Source organism: Diceros bicornis, chromosome 35, assembly GCF_020826845.1.
Source record: "Diceros bicornis minor isolate mBicDic1 chromosome 35, mDicBic1.mat.cur, whole genome shotgun sequence".
In the NCBI taxonomy this organism is placed as follows: Eukaryota; Metazoa; Chordata; class Mammalia; order Perissodactyla; family Rhinocerotidae; genus Diceros; species Diceros bicornis.
Genome location: NC_080774.1, coordinates 32,939,968 through 32,956,299, shown reverse-complemented (window position 1 = coordinate 32,956,299; position 16,332 = coordinate 32,939,968). Strand labels below are relative to the sequence as shown.

Genomic DNA, 16,332 nt, shown 5'->3' with positions numbered 1-16,332 from the left:
GGGGCGAGGGGAATACCTTTTAGAACAATAGAGAATAGCTTTGTGGCTTGCTCATCCCCAAGAGGGAGAAAGAGCCACTACCAGGCAGGAAAAGGGCTGGCAGAGCCCAGCCCTGCCCCTGGGGCGTCCAGGTCCAGCTGGCAGAGGACTGCAGGGTTGCGGACAGCAGGGGCCCTCTGAGCTCCCCAGGTGTGACCTCTCGGAGTGAAGACTGCCCGGCAGGGCCGGGGCAGAGCCGTCAGTGAACCACGGTGGGCGGGCAGGGGTCTCCTTTCCACCCGGGCAGGGCCTGGACGGCTCACCAGGCGGCGGCTCCAGGTTAAGGCATCCGTTCATGTGCTGGGTGCGGGGAGGGTGAGCGCAGTGACCTGCGGGGCAACCTGAGACCCCCAGCCCAACTCCCAAAGGCCTGGGCTCCCTGGGGAGGAAGTGGCATCTAAAGTGCTTGGTCAGACAGGGAAGTTGGGGTGATGGTGTGACACCCCAGGGAGGCTGTGCTGGTCCCAGTAGCTCCGGGGCCCCTGCCTGGGGTGTTGGACCCCCTGCAGCAGGTGGGGATTTCCTGAGGTGGGTGGGCACAGGGTCATGGGCCCTGACAGGCTGGGAGTTGGTCAAGGTGTGGCTGGTGGAGAGGGGACCCTCAGCCCATGTCTAGGGTCCGTGGCCGCCTGGCCTCCTAGGCTGTCCTCCTGGGCTAGGCTGTCCCCAGCCCCAGAGCCGCCTACTTAGCATCCCGCTCGGGCCCTGAGAGGCTGGGGAAGAGGCTGGAGGCGGCCGAGTGCAGGCGGCATACAGCCCCCGCGGCTGGGCTCCAGGGTGCCCTCGGTGTCGGGTAGTCCTCAGGGAGGCCAAGGTGGCAGAGGTGCAGGCCGGGGGGCACCCTGGACTGCCCATGCCGCCCCCATCCACGGCTGCAGGTGCCGATCCACCCCCTGCGGGCCGCAGCGTCCCATGAGAGAGAAGCAGAAAAGTGGAGGTCAGCACGGGGCAGAGCTGCCTGACACAGGGTCTGAGGCTGGGGCATCTCCCACGCTGGGCCAGCCCCTGCCCCAGCACCCCCAGTCTCTGCCCAGGCTGTCTCAGCCTTGAAAAGCCATTGGGCAACCCTGTATGCACCCCTATTCCATCTCCCCCATGCCCTTGGGTTCCTGGGGGGCCCCCCTGGGGTGGCTGCAGCCCCAGCTTTTCTCCAAATGACCTGTTAACTGCCAGGGATGACGCAGACCCAGAGGAGCCTCATGCTTTTCAGCCCCACCTCCCAGGGCTCCAGCTCGGCCTAAGTCAGTGGCAACACCCACGTAGAATACCTACACTGCCAGCCACCACCTCTCCCGGAGCCTGACCCGCTCTGCCCTGCCCCTGGAGCCCCCACATTGCAGCAACAGCCCTGGCCTTGCTCAAGGAAAGAATCAAAATGACTCTTTTTCTTTTTTTAATAAAATTATAGATATATAGATGTAGATATAAAAACATAAAACAGACACAACGCAAGCAGACACTGCCGTGTGCTTACTCTCGGGTCCCTGGCGCAACTCCGACCCCTCCCCAGTGTGCTTCCCATGCAGGCGCTGCGGCCCGGACTTTGCATGCCTTGCGGTGGGGAATCTCCAGTTTGGCAGGGAGGGGACTCCTGGTCTCATGGGCCCCCGTGGCAGTGTCCGCCCGGCCTGCTCCCACCTGCCCCTGTCGCCTCCCGCAAGAGCACAAAGCAGAGGTTAAGGCTTCAATGACAGCGAGTTTCCCGGCAGGGGGGCAGTGGGGCCCAAGCGTTAACACATGGGACAAGGCATGGCAGCTCAGCGCACAGACACGGGGACACGCCCAGCTGGACGAGACGGGACACGTGGAGCCGAGACCCCACCCACAGCTGGCTGTCCGTCCGTCCATCCACCTGTCCGTCAGAACCCAGAGCAATCCCGGAGCTGGGTGCTTGTGGGCCAGGGCTGGACTCCCCACGGGAGAATCGGCCTTGCCAAGCTACACTTCCAGTGGGTCCCTGAAAGGCAACAGCTTAGGAGCAGCTGGACAGTGGGGGCCTCGGTCCAGGAGGATGGCCAGGGGCCCAGGCCTCTCTGTCCGTCTCTGGGCCACAGGGACCCATCTGTAAGAAGAGTGGTGGGGACTTGCCTGCTGACAACCTTGGGGGGCACAGGTGCAGTCCATGCAGCTGCAGTCTGCACCCCCTCACTGCCCCACCCGGGGGAGCAGAGCCACTGACACACGATCCCGCAGCCCAGTGGCCTGTGGCCCAGCCGCACCCTGGTGAGCAGATGGTGGATGGACGGGTGCAGGGCAAGGGACAGGCACGTGGAGGCATGGTTCTCTATCCTGCTGATGCATCCACACCAGGCCTGGGCCTCCTCCTCTCCCGGGGCAGAGACGTTGGGAGGGGCAGCCGCTGGGGTGTCCTGGTCCCCGTGGCGCCACGGCAGATGGGTGGCGGTCAGTCCTCACACCGAGATCTCGTACGTGGTTCCACCCACGCCGGACACCTTCTTAACGAGCGTGTGCCGGGCAGGGCTGGCGGAGGGCCCCGGGGGGCCAGTGGCAGGCCCCAGGTGGGCCAGGCCCGGGGACTGCCCATTAAGCTTACTTGGGGGGGTCTTCAGCTGAGGGTGGTCCCTGCATCAAAACAAGCACATACACGCACGCACACAGTGAACACGGGACCACGGCAGGATGGGCCAGCAGAGGTGAACGACAGACAACGCAGACGCCACGGAGCCCTCGGCAGTCCCGCCCTCTGAGCTCGAAAATCCTGCCCAGAAACCGGGTGGGGATCCAGAGCCTGCTGAAGGAGGGGCTGTGCTGTCACAGGGCAGACAGACAGACATCAGAATGGCCAGCATCCCCCTCCCGAGTCCTTTGGTACCTCCCACTGGCACAGACTACATAGGGAAGAGCCTAGGGAAGCCAGGTGGACACTGGCTAGCTGTGCCCCCAGACCCTGCCCTAACCTGGTGCCCCAAGTTGGGGAACCCAGTGGTGATGGTGTGGCCTCTCCCCTGCTCCTCCTAGGAAAAGGTGGGGCTGTCCTCCGGCTGCCCGGCACTGACCAGTTGCATTTCTGACCTCGCTGTCCAAACATTCACAAGGGCGGGAGCGCCTCCCACCCTCGGCTGCTTCACTGCTGCACAGCTGCCAGCTGCTGGGCCTCAGGACCCACCCTCACACCCACAACAGCGACCTCCCCCCAACCAAGCCCGTGCTCAGGGCGGCCACGGTGATGCCCTGACGAGGCTGACACACTCAGTGTGGGGCCTGGCACTCGGCAAGGAGCTCAGCTCTTGCACTTCAACCTTGCCCTGCCAGGCGGCTAGCCCGGCACCCTCAGTTACCTACCCGCTGGGGGCCTGAGACCAACCTGGCCCCTCCAAGCCTCAGTTTCCCCATCTTGGAGCAGGGAAGCCCTTGCTTCGCGGGGCTGTGTGCCCCACAGAGGGCCAGGGCTGTGGCCCCCAGGGCAGCACGTTTTGCTGTGGGGTGATGTCCCCCAGACTCAGCCTCCTGGACAGGGACAGTGGCACCATCCCCACAGGAAGAAGCCCCAGGTCCTCTAAGCGCCCAGTCTGTGCGAGCTGGGGGATGATGCGGGGTGTTGGGTTCGAGATGCAAATCCTCCTGCGTCTCCATCCTGGGACGTGCCAGGGCGTCCCTGGAGCTGGGCTACCTCACCCAAGCCAGCCGGGAGCCTCCGAGGTGCATGAGGCCGCTCCTCATAGGCAGCCACAGGCCTCCCAGACAACCCACACGTGCTCAGCCAGGAGGTACCCCAGGCGGCTGGACCCCTGCCCTGTGCAGGGAAGCCCCTGCACCGCTAGCACCCACCTCTGCACAGCCAGTGAGGGCGGCGGTTCCTGGAGGTCCGTGTGGATGAAGGCGACGGCCTTGGGGCCAGAGTAGGAGGGTGAGCGGGGCGTGCTGGGCGGGGAGGGCAGGCCCTGGCGCGCTGGCGACCTGTGTGAGCCACTGCCCGGCCGGGGCCCGGGGGTGTTGTTGTTGGCCAGGTCAGCCTGCAGGGAGGACGAGGAGGTCCGCGGAGCCCGGCTCATGGCGCTCGACAGCGAGGACAGCGACGTCTGCAGGGCGGGGTTGCGGGCACCGCCAAACCCAGGCCCGGCCACTAGGTCGTCTCTGGAGCCATAGCGCCGTGGGGGGCCGCGGGGGCCCTCGGACAGCATGCTGGCTTGCTGCAGGCTGTAGGAGCTGGGCGCATCGTAGACGCCCGAGTCACCGAAGAGCGAGTCAGCCTGCGAGCGCAGCAGCCGCTCCCGCTCCTCCCTGTCCTTGCGCTCCTGGATGGAGGCCATGATGGTCCTGGACAGGTTGTCGTAACGCACGGGTGAGGGCTCCCGCGGCCGAGGGCCCAGCACGGGGCTGAAGCTGCGGGGTGGGGGCCGCGGGGGGTCGCTCACCACCCCCGGGTGCAGGTAGGGCGAGCGGTAGCCAGCCACGCCAGCCGAGGGGTGGGCTGGGCACGTGTGGCCACCGGGTGAGCCAGGGTTAAGCAGACTGTCGTAGGACAGGCTGCCATTGCGGTTGGACAGCGCATGGGGGGCAAAGATGCTGCGGTGTGGCGTGGGGGGCCCACCCTCAGAACGCAGAGGCTGCAGGGCCACATGGTCCCCGCCCCGCCGGCTCGCAGCCTTGAGGCTCAGGGAGCGCAAGGCGCCTGAGAAGGTGTCAGCGGTGCTGAGGGGCGGGGACGGTGGGTAGGCCGCATGCAGGCCCCCAGGAGCGTAGTCGGGGAGGTCCAGGCTGGGCTCCGACGCAAAGTCCAGGCTGCGGATGCTGTCTTCTCCCAGCGTCAGGGAGTCAGGGCCCGCGACCTGGGTGGGGAGAGGGGGACACGTCTACCTGCCCCCCGCCATGCCCTGCCCGCCACCAGGTGGTCTGCCCACATGGAGACTGCAATCCTGGGGACATCAAAGGTGGTGGCAGGTGCAACCAACCAGCCATCCCCAAAGCTCTCTATCCCCTGACAGAAGGAAGTGGGGACAGGATAGAGCAGAGCACCCAGACAGTGATTCCCCCGGTAGTCTGCCCCTGCTGGTAGTCCCCTGGGGGTAGGAAGGGGCTACGGGGGCAGCCTTGGGAGCTGGACCTCCAGGAAACGTATAATCACACAATGACCCAGGGCCCTCTCCCGGGCACTCCACGGCTGAGGGACGGGGGTGCTGCAGTGCAAGGCCAGAGCTGGCTGCTGCAGACGCCCAGGGCAGTGCCCTCAGAGCCCGCCCAGCGCCGGGGGCAGGGACAGCAACAGGGAGGGGGGCCTCTTTGAGTCTCCATGATGGAGGCCTACGGGCTGGGGCTGGGGACGGGGAAAGGAGCCTGCAGAAGTTCAAACTCCAAGGGCATGCGGACGGGGACAAACGTGGCCTCAGGGCACGTGGCCAACCAGCAGGACCCTCCGCGGGATCCAGGACAATACCAGGAAGGAGGCAACCCGGGTGAGGGTGCCTAAAGCGCCCTCTGTTCCCAAGAAGGGCTGACAGATACTCCTGGGGGCAGGGCCACCACATGCTGGCTGGCAAGGCCCAGACTCACTGCCCAGTCCAGCGGCCAGAGAGGCCGGGTGGAGCAGGACATCGGTCCTGAGCGGAGGAGCTCCCTGGGGTGGGCGGCTGGTCTAGGTGTGCTGTCCCAGCTACATGCCTGCCTCTGGGGTAGCCGCGGAGGAAGGGGGGCAGCCGGGGAATGCTCAGGGCTCTGGATCATTCTTCAGGTTGTCCAGGACTGCCGAGGGCTCCACAGTGAACAGAGAGCTTATACAACTCAGGGAAAATAAATGTGCTTTCTCAAACAATCTCAGAAGATCTTTCTCAGAAATGTGCTCTCTCAATCTTCTGAAGCCTTCCTGTGGGCCTTGTTGAGTGAGTAATGGTGGAATTCCAGGCATCCTGGCCCCCACTCCTCCTGGGGGCAGCCGCCCACCAGCAGGCAATGTCACCAAGATGGAGGGCAGCCCCTCACAGGGCTCTCTGGGACCCGAGGGCGGGCTTCCTGGCAGGAGAGCCCTGGGGGTGAGCCCTCTAGGGGCGGGGCCTCGAGTGGTGAGCCCTCTAGGGGCGGGGCCTCGGGTGAGCCCTCTAGGAGAGGGGGCTGGGGGGGGCGGGTAAGCCCTCTAGGGGCGGGGCCTCGGGCGAGGCCAGGCCTCACCTGCTCGCTTGGTCCACAGAACGGCGCCTTGGGACCCACGGGAAAGGCGGGCCGGAACTTGTACATGGCTGGTGTCGGGGGGCTGGTCCTCTGTGCCGACAGGGCACTCTCTGGGGGAGATGGACCACGGTCAGGCTGGGGTAAGTCTGTGCCCCTCCTCCCGTTTGGCTGCCCCCAACTCACCAGCACTGCCCGGGCGTGGGGTCTGCCGGTCGCCACCGAACGTGCCGGCCTCCGCCTTGGCGGGCAGTGGCGGCCCCAGGTCCAGCGGCTTCTCATCCAGCCGGTCCAGGCTGCCCTTGGACTGGGAGGGGGCGTGGTCAGTGGTGGGTAGGGTGCGGGCCAGGGGCGGGGCTTAACTGGGGACTCCTTCCTGGAAAATCCTGGGGATCCTTCCCCAGAATCCACCCAGCCCCTCCTCCTCCCACTTCTTCTAGGCCCCTCCAACCTGGCTGCTTCCTGCCTCCAGCAGTCTGACCCTCACCCCATCCCATACCCCACCCCAGGACCCCACCTTGCTGCGGCCCAGGCCAGCCTTCAGCCCGTTGTCGCTAAGTTTGACCTTGAGCGGTGCGGCTCGCTCCAGGAGCTCAGGCCGAAGGAAGGGCGGCTTCAGGCGAGCAGCCAGCGGCAGCCGCGGTGGCTCTACCACGTACCTGCACCGGGGCCAGAAGGGTCAGTGCTCAGGATGACCTGGCTGGCCTCACCTGCCAAGGACAGAGGTAGACCAGGCTGAGGATCTGCAGCTGCCCACCCTGACCCCCACCCGGGCCTCACCGGGGTGCCAGGGGACTGCACAGCACGTGTTCCACGTTCCCAGAGCAGCCTCGGGTGAAAGGGTTCACGCCCCCTCGGAACTTTCCCGTCACCTGTGGACACACGACTCCTCAGCCAACTTGGCCACCCAGGGTCCAGGCCAAGGTGGGCAGGGGGACAGGCAGGGACAGCTGGGGTTCTCAGAGGTGGGTTGGGCAGGGTCAGCCCTGGGGCGCACCCCCTCCAAGTCACCCCAGGTCTGTCCCTGCAGGGAGCTGTGGAATTCCTAGCTAGGAACACCTAGGCCACAGTGTGCACAGGTGGGAGTGAGCAAGGGGACAGGGCAGGTGCAGCCCCACACCCCAAGCCCCACCTGGGGTCTCCAGGGCCAGGGCCCCCCCACCGAAGCTGCACAGGCAGAGGGCTCCTGCAGCCCTGCCCCGACCCCTCCACATCCCTGTGCAGCCCTGGCCCTCTGGGCCCCTCGGGGATCCTCCCGTGCCAGGCCCCATCACTGCACGACCCCACCCAGGGTCTGCACCTGCTCGTTGGTGGTGCGCCCCCGAGTGACCAGCACCACATGGAAGCCAGTGAGGCCGATGACGGGGATGAAGAAGAGCCCGGCCACACACATGACAGCCATGCTGGCCCGTTAAGGCCAATGGCTGTGGGCGAGAACATGAAGCAGGTGCCTGTGAACAGACTACTCACCCCCCCGGCACCGCCCACCCAGGAGTGGCAAACCACCCCCTGGGGACTCCCAGCAGCTGACCACCCCTCTGAACCTTGGTTTCCCCTGTAAAACGTGGGGAACAAAGGCTGTGTGGTCCAGCCAAGGATACGTGATGGTGGTGTGGGCAGCACCCAGCCCCTCAGCGTGGTTCAGCACGTAGACCAGGCCGAAGGCGACAACGCCCACCATGTGCGCACTGAGCGACAGCAGGAACAGGAAGAAGTAGCGGTAGTTGCGACGCCCAATGCAGTTGTTGACCCAGGGGCAATGGTGGTCGAAGTCCTGGACAGAAGCAGCACGTCAGGGCACACAGCGGGCCGGGGGAGGGGCGGGGGGGGGCGGGGGGGGGGCGGTCACCTCTACGCAGTTGTCGCAGACGCTGCAGTGGGAGCAGCGCGGCGGGCGGTAGAAGTGGCAGGTGGCGCACCACTTCATACGGACCTGGATGCCCCGCACATCCACGTTCTTGTACAGGGGGGCCCGGAAGTCGTCCTCCTTATCCTCGTCCTCATCCGCTGTGAGCCGGGGCCGGGGGGCAGCAGGAAAGTGACTTCCCTGGCAGAAGAGCCTCTCCCCGATCTGCTAGCCCATGTACCAGGACACCCCCCAACCAGGCTCTCCCAGGTCAGCCACTCACACTCTAGTGAAAGTGAGCAGATGAGCTGCCCCAGCACAAGGCCCTACCTCGGGGGAAGATGCCAGGGTCCATGAAGGTGGCCATGCTGAAGTTGGCCAGGACAAAGAGGAAGATGATGCCATTGTAGACAGGAACAGCTGGGGACACAGCTCGCGTCAACCACGGGCACCTGCATTGGACAACAGGGCAGAGCTGGGTCTGGAGGTGTGGTGAGTAGGTGGGGAGGGGACGCAGGGGCAGAGGAATTAGGCATGGCCACGTGTGTGCAGGCTGGGCCTTCGAGGCCACCAGCAGTGTTCAGCGTGGCAGTCAGGGAAGTCACTGTTGCCACGGGCCCCTGGGAGGCCTCCGCCCATGGGCCCACCATCAGGGGCTGTGCACGTCGTGCGGTGTGCGGCTCCCTATGTGCCAGCTCTGACCCTGGCAACCCCCCAGGTGGCTGTTAAGAACTCTCAACTCACAGTTGAGGAAACTGAGGTTCAGAGAGGCTCAATGGAGGCCTGGGATCACACCATTTAGCAGGGGTGGCCGGAGCCAAGCCGTATCCTCCACCCCAGCCCTGTGTCTTTCCCGGGCTCCCCTGCCCGAGAGGGGCGCAGTCTGGAGGCAGGAGCCAGGGCAGGAAGTGAGCCTGCTCTGCCTCATCCAGACCTGTCCCCTTCTCCAGGGAGATTCTGGGGTGTGCAAGCCCCAGGGAAGGGAGGCTTTCTTGAGGGGCACAGTCTCAGGGTCTGGGCCCTGGCTCATCCCCACCCAGGCAGTCCCTTCTTTTTGGTTTGTCACCTTACTCGCCACATGGCAGTGCAGAACACGGAGACTAGAAAAGCATGACGCCCCTACCCCTTCACCATCCCTCACCACCCCTCAGCGCTTGGCTCCAAGTCTGCCCCCTCTTCCAGGAAGCCTTCTCAGACTCCTGGCTCCCTGTAAGGGTCTTGCGCACCTCCCTGGTGTACACTCTGCCACAGAAAGCGTCTTCCTCAGCCCTCGTGGGCCCTGACCAGAGCCCCCTCTGTGGAGACCTGCCAGTCCTTGGGCACATGGCCTGTGGCCCCCTGCCCCGACCCTGCAGTGGGTTCCTGAGCCCACTCAGCCACAAAGCTCCTCTGGCCTCAGGCTCCCTGTCTCTCCCATGACTGCTATGACGGGCGGGGGCACCCAAGGGGCTTGCTCCCCTCTCCAGCCAGGCCCTCTGCAGAGCTGGGGGGCCAGCGGGGATCCCCTCCCAACAGACCTGACCATGAGGACAGGGTGTCGTGGCTGCCAGCAGGGTGAGCAGTGCCCACGGCCCTGCCCGCCACCCCAGTGCACACCGGCCACGCTGGCGCACCCACGCCTGCCTTGGATGGGAGCCAGCCCTGCCGCCCCAGCAACCACCTCCATGGCAGCAGAACTTCGCTATTTTTAGTGGAAAGCGAGAGGCTATTTAAAGATTGTGCTTCCCACGGCAGCATGCTCGGTGGGCCAGGAGCCGCAAGTTACCCATTCCTCTTCTCCAGGACCCGCTGTGGACGTGGCTGCACGGCCTGAGGACATAGGGTCCCTCTGCCTGCCACGAGGGCCTTCCTCTGTCACCCCTGCCCAGGCAGCCCCGAGTGCCCACCCGCAGACACCTTCCATACTCCCCATCCTGGCATACAATGGCGCTTAATGTGTGTTTGTGGCCTCTGATCCAATGGCATTCAGCAAGGCAACAGTAGGCCTCCGAGGCATGGTCTGCCCAGCAAGGCGAGGGTTGGGGGGCACAGGCCCAAATGCCAGTGGGGACAGGCTCTCCAAGTGGGAGCCACCCACTGGAGAGAACCAGGCACCCCTTGGAACCAGGGAGAGGTGGGCTCTGCGGACCCCACTCAGGCGATGCAAACCAGCTCCCCATGGCACCTTCTGAGAAGGGCTGGCCACGTAATCTGCGCAAAATGAAAATGCAGCCCCGTGTTTAAAAAGTATTAAGAATTTCAAGACGGTGACAGGAGAGCATCAAAGCAAACACAAGTCCTCGTGCCCCAGCCTGTTCCGGGACGCCCCTGTGCTGTGCACATGTGGGGGGGACCCAGCCCGCTCCGGGAAAGGAAGGGGCCGAGGGGGCCTGGGGTGCACTGGGGCTGGCTGAGGAGAGGCAGATGTGCAGACACGGGGTGCAGCAGGTGGGCGGGCACTAAAGGCAGGAGGACACGTTGGGGGAGGCTGGAGTGTGGGCCCCGTCCACCACTGCTGTCCAGGTTTCACTGGAGAATACCGATAGGCTGCTGCCCACCTGCCCCGCACAGTGGCCCATGCCCACCCTCCCAGTTGCAGGGGGCGTTTCTGACCTCCCCATTTTACAGACAAGGAGCAAGTATCAATGGGCTTGTCACACGCCCGAGGCCTTGAGGCAAGTCTGCGTCTGAGCTGGGATTCGGGCCATCACGCAGGAGGGCAGGGACTGAACCCCACGGGCAGCCCCCTCCCCTGCACTGACTAGAGCCCCCACCGGCCCAGGCAGCCGGTGCTGCTTCATCCTCCCTGAGCCTCGATAACCCCTGATGGGCCGCATGGGCTAGACCACCAGCTAGTCTAGCGAGTGGGTGCCTGGGGCTGGGGGTGTAGCAAGTGCTCAGTGACAGGGCCACCTTTGGAAATCTGCACGGTGACGGGGCCGTGCTTGCGTGAGGCGCTGGGTGGCCTCTGTGCAGCGTGCGCACCACCCGCCCGCGTGCCTTGACAGCGCATAGCAGAGAGGGCGCGGCGGGGCCTTAGCCAGCGTGGGGCAGGCTTGCGAGGGGGCAGTTCTCTGACCAAGACCTGTGCCGCTGCCCTCTGCCCACTCTCTCCAGCCCCACAGGCTTGACTGAGACCCAGGATCAGGCAGTCCCGTGCATTCCTGTCCCCTCGTCCTCCCCCGGGGGGTCTTTACCACCAGGCTGTGTCGTACAGGGGCCCAGGCCTGGGTCATGCCTCATGGGACTGTCTCACTGGCCAGTGCTGCCAGGGCCAGCAACTCAGCCACCTCAGGAAACGGCTAACTGGGGAAGATGAACGAGCACATGCAGGCATGTGCAGACACACGATGACCACGCAAACATGCAGGGACACGTGCACGCACACACATATGCAGTGCACACAGACACCAAGACATGCATGTGTGAATGCACATGTACACACCATACAAGCACAGAGACACAGAGACACATGCGCACATAATCACACACAAAAGGCACATGTGCATGAACACACGCGAACATGTCAACATGAAAGACACACATGCATGAACATTTGTGAATACAGATACGCACACTCGTGCACACGCTGGCACGCACACAGGTACACCTGCACCTTCATTCATGCACAAACAGTGTACACACAGAGGCACAGACATGTCCCTTCTCCCACTGACCACTCCCCCCCCAGACTCCCCTGTGCTCCCCGTGGACGGGCAAGCGTGAGGACAGGTGAAGCCTGGGGGCAAGGCCTCGCAGGCAGCACTGCTCAGCCCACCTCCGACCCAGGAGTCTGTCCTAGGCTCCACAGCGCCCCTCTGCCCACAGGGATGACACCCCACTCCCGCCCAGGGGACGATATACACCAGGCTCGCCCTGCAGGCAGGGGTCAGCCACTTTCTGCTGGCTGCGGCCATGCTGTGGCCTGGGGGTCAGCCCAGCTCTGAGGCTCCAAACCCTCCTCCCTGGCCAGCCCCCGCCTCACTAACGTCAAGGCCACGTGCCACTGCCGCGGGCCCCACCCAGGTCAAGGCCAGCTGGGAGACACCACCCAGCAGGGGTGGGGGTTTCTGCAGGGGCAGCACGCACAACACAGCTAAATGTGGAATGGAAAATTTTAACTCAGATGTTTTCATTTAAGTTGAGTTCTTCATCGACACCATTTGTGTTTGAGAAAGATGTACGGGGCACCCAGGACCAGAGGGTCTGCAGCCACTCTGCCCTGGTCATGCCAGGCAGGACCTCTGGCCACATGCACCCACCCATCCGATCCCTATAGACACCTGAGCAGATGAGGAAGCTGAGGCTCAGGGCGCCAGGGATATTCCAGGCCACATGCAGTGAGTCCCGGCAGGGGCTCACACCAAGTTTCCCCTCCCCATGCAGCCCCTGCCAGCGGCTTTGTCCACCTGGCCCTGCCACGAGCAGGCCTGGTCCTAGGCTGGACCTCCCACTGTCCCAATCTGGGTCTTGTGGCCTGTCCAGGCCTCCAAGCATGGGGAGGGCTCAGGTCCATCCTGGGGACCAGCCTCAAGATCCCAGAAGTCAGCCCACTGGCCCTGGGCAGAGACCAGATGCCTCAGTCTAGCCCCAGGCATTGGTATCCTGCCAAGCAGCCCCGGCTCTCTGACGTTCATTCACAGGCTCCTCATCATTCGGCAAAGTGGCTCTGGGAGGAGAGGGGGAAAGAGGCAGAGGCCTGGCCTGGAGGCTCTTGGAGCCCCCACCCCTAGCACCTGACCCAACCTGATGCTGAGCCACAGTGTGAAGGGCTTCTGGGGCCCAGGGGGACATGACCGCACTAGGAACCCAGGAAGGCTTCCTGGAGGAGGATGGCCATGAGGAACCTGCCGTGTGGCATGCTCCCCATCCTCAGAACAGGGATGCCTTCACTTCTGGGCATCCTTCCCACGCTTCAGCCTCTCCTGGCAATATGTCTGCATGTCCTGCTAGTCCCAGCCCACTCAGTGAGCTGGCCTGCAGGAGGGGTCTTAGGTCCTCCCAGCCCCAGGCTCTCCACCCTGCATGATGCCAGGAGCTGCTGCCTGAAGGGACCTGCCCCCAAAGGGGACTCTGCCCCTTTACTGAGGGCAGAGAGGGGCCTGGGGCCACTCAGCATCCAGCAGAGTCCAAGGAGCAAAGTCAGAGAAGACAGAACTCTGTGGGGTCGCCAGAGGCAGTGGGGGAGGACACAGGAGCGGGCTACTCCCTCCTGGACACGTGTCTGAGTCTGCAGTGGCCTGGGCCCAGAAACCAGCTGGAAGTGTGGGTGCTGGGGTGACAAGAGGCTGGTCCTGAGAAGGGTACTGCCTGGACCCCTGTTGCCCGGAATTGGCATGCTGTGGGTGGCGTCAACAGGCCTGGCCCACCCCACAGAACCTTTTCTCAAGAACCCAGCTGCCTCAGAGGAGCCCAGCGGGGCCAGGGCAGAGGCAGGCCAGGGGCCCCGATGGCCATTTGGCACAGGGAATGTGGCCTCGGGGTGGGGTTGCGGGGGAGCCCCATCCCAGGGGGTGAGTGATGGCCACTGCACCTGAACCCTGGCAGTGCCCCTGGGCCCCCACCTGCCGCAGGGACACACAGCTCCTTCTCCTGGGCAGACTGGTCCACAAGCAGGGCAGGATGCAGGTGCCCTGCGGGAACCCTGTACCTTGGGACCCGGTGTCCCTGAACCCAGAGCCCAGCTGTGAGAGCAGAGGGAGGAAGAATCGGCCCTTGGCAGGGGGCAGCAGCCTCAGCGCCCACCACCTGGGGCGTGTCAAGTCCACAGCACAGCCACGTAAGGGCCCTCTGCCCCCACGGGAAGGGCTCACGACAAGCATGCTCTGGAGCCCCAGGAGAGCCGAGGAGGCGAGGAGACCGCAGGCTCTCTGGGGTGGCGTTGATTTCAAGTTCTCTTTAAATTTTTTTTCTTGCATTTCACAAGTTCTCAATAAAGAACATGCATTACTTTGAAAGTCAGGAGGAAAATGCTGAGTTGCATTTGGGGGGTGAGACACCAGGCCTGGCAAGGGGAGGCCAGGCTGCCAGGAGGCAGGGTTGGGACCCCCAGACCCCGGCCCAGCCCCGGGGCCAGGACTGGGCTGGGCCCACCCTCCAGGAGACCCAGCGGGACGGCCCCCTCAATCTGTGTCCCTGCCCACTGCCCCACAGCCAGCAGCATCTGAGCGACAAGAACACGCCTGCTCGCCAAAGCCAGAAATAAGCCCGTCCACACAGGCCCCTTTTTAAACACACTCTCGGCAGGCTGTGGTGCCCATCCCGCCCCGGCTTCCAGGTAGGGCTCTCCCGCCTCCACAGGCACCCAGTGCAGACTCGCCGTCCTCATGGTGGCCGCCCTCACTCTTGCTAAGGTGAAAGGTGCCAGGCTGGCTCCTGCCCACCCCTGCTCTAGGCTCACTCACACTCAGGGGCTGACCCGCCTTGGAAGGGAAGGCCTCAGAGGCCTCAGGTCCACAGGAAGGCTTGAGTGGTTGTTGCTCTGGTCACCTGGGCTGTGTCTCAGCGTAGGACTTGTGGAGGGGGGTGGCCGCAGATCTGCCTGGCTGAAGCCTGCAGCCCCAACCCCTCTTGCGGCTGAAAGAGCCCTGAGGGGTCCCCCATGACCATGCAGAGGAAGCGTTATCATCCACACACCACTCAACTCTGTGAGCAGCCTGTGTCTCAGGTGAAGAAGCCAGGGCTGCACCCTGCCTGCCCTCTGCCTCAAGGGTCCCAGTGCCTGCCATGTCCGGTGTCCCTGGGTGTGGCCTGGCCTGGGCCCTCCAGCTGTGACCACTGGGCCTTCCTGAGGAGGAGGTCAACGGAGGGTGGAGGAAACTGCCAGGCCAACGTAGCCAGCAGCTGTGGGGCAGGCACGTGGCAGCCGGGCCAGCCCACACCTATGCAAGAACAATTTGGCTCTGGCCCGGGGCCAGACAGCTGGGAGGGGACCCAAGAGCCACCCTCAGCTCCTTGCAGGCTGGTAGGTCCAGACAGCCCATGGCCCCTCATGCAGCCAGTGGGTAGGGGAGGGCTGCAGCCACGCCCTGGGCAGCCACCGCACACACTCCCAGGCCGGCCCCCCGTACCTCACACCAGGGCCTGCCTGACACACTCCTGAGGTGCCTGCTGTCCCCACACAGGACTCACCTGTCCCTGTTGCCCCAGGATGGGCACGCTCACAGCTTCAGTCTCAGCAAAGGGTGCGGGCTCACGTGGCACACAGCCCTAGTGCCCCCTGCCCTGCCCGCTGGCCCCTGCCTCCCAGTCCTGCCAGTCTGTAGCCACCACTGTCCCTGACCCCCGCCCCTCCTGCCCAGCTGTGGCCGCCTGTGCCCCGGCGACGGGGTGGGGGGGGTGTACTCACGTGAACACGAAGAACAGGGTGCTGGAGCCAACCAGCAGCGCGGCAGCAGTGGCCACCGGGATGTACTTGGCGGGTTTGAGGCGCGTCCCGGGGCTGCGGGGCATCCTGGGCGCCGCGCCGCCGCATCCCTCCCCGGGGCCGGGCGGGCGGGGCCGGCTGGACGCAGCGCAGGACCGGCGGCGGTGGCGGCGGCGGAGGAAATCCCACCCCACGGGCGGCGGCGGCGGCGGCGGCGGCGCGCTGATGTCAGCGCGCCCCTTAAGGTGGACCGGCGGCGAGGGGGGCGAGGGGGGCGAGGGGGGCGCGGGGACGGGGCGGGGCCGGAGACCTCTGGAGGACGGCTGGTCCCCTGTCCACCCCACGCACTCCTCCGGAGACGCTCCGGGCGGGAGGCGGCCCGGGCGCGGGAGCCACGGAGCCCTCTCGGCCTGCCCGCGTGGCGGAGCTCAGCCGGCCTCCTGTGCAGCGGTCAGGGCCCTGGGGCTGGCAGGCGCTCCTCCCCTTGCCGCCCCAGGCGGCTCTCTGAAGCCACGCAGACGTCCACATCTGCAGGCCTTGCCCACTCGGGGGACACGGCGGTGAGCACCACGTCCCCTGTTCCCGGCTGGCAGGCCCTGGCGCTGTGGAATGTTGGTTCCCCCCCGGGGCCTCTGTTTGCACAGACCTCTCCCTAAACCCCTCGGAGCGCATTCCTGGGGGCTGGCTGATGCCCCTGCTCCATGCTATTCCCAGTTAGGGCCAGAATCCCCTCATCTGGAGCACCCCACCCACGCCGCCGCCTCCAGCATTCACCCGGGTGGGGGTTGCGACACTGTGGGGGCACCTTCGTTGCTTAACTCCTGCCCACCTCACAGCCCTCAGGCCACTTGGCTAGACCGAGGCTGCTAGTGGGCAGGGTAAGGAGGGCAGGCGGGCGCTAGTCCTCCATGTCCCGGCCCAAGCTGCAGGCTTGGGAGTGTGTGTGGGTGGGAGACCCAGGGCCAGGCCAGCACCCAGCCTC

At 65.1% G+C, this 16,332-nt stretch overlaps 2 protein-coding genes across 6 annotated transcripts in view; both read right to left on the bottom strand.

Moving 5' to 3' along the window:
- DGCR8 (DGCR8 microprocessor complex subunit) overlaps positions 1–16,332 on the bottom strand; it is a 238,031-nt gene that overhangs the window by 158,753 nt on the left and 62,946 nt on the right. The gene's annotated exons all lie outside the window — the stretch shown is intronic.
- ZDHHC8 (zinc finger DHHC-type palmitoyltransferase 8) lies at positions 132–15,495 on the bottom strand. 3 transcript variants are annotated; one of them, XM_058532203.1, is made up of 11 exons: positions 15,333–15,495; positions 8,336–8,457; positions 8,009–8,166; positions 7,761–7,933; positions 7,460–7,562; positions 6,940–7,031; positions 6,677–6,818; positions 6,346–6,466; positions 6,163–6,272; positions 3,829–4,829; positions 132–932 (listed from the first exon to the last, which is right to left on the bottom strand). In XM_058532203.1, exons 1-11 carry the CDS (start codon positions 15,434–15,436, stop codon positions 722–724), a joined length of 2,337 nt encoding a protein of 778 aa, XP_058388186.1. In that variant the 5' UTR covers positions 15,437–15,495; the 3' UTR covers positions 132–721. The 3 variants fall into 3 exon arrangements, with proteins under 3 accessions (XP_058388186.1, XP_058388184.1, XP_058388185.1); XM_058532201.1 differs by lacking the exon at positions 132–932 and adding an exon at positions 1,416–2,622; XM_058532202.1 differs by lacking the exon at positions 132–932 and adding an exon at positions 1,416–2,622 and having other exon boundaries at positions 8,093–8,166.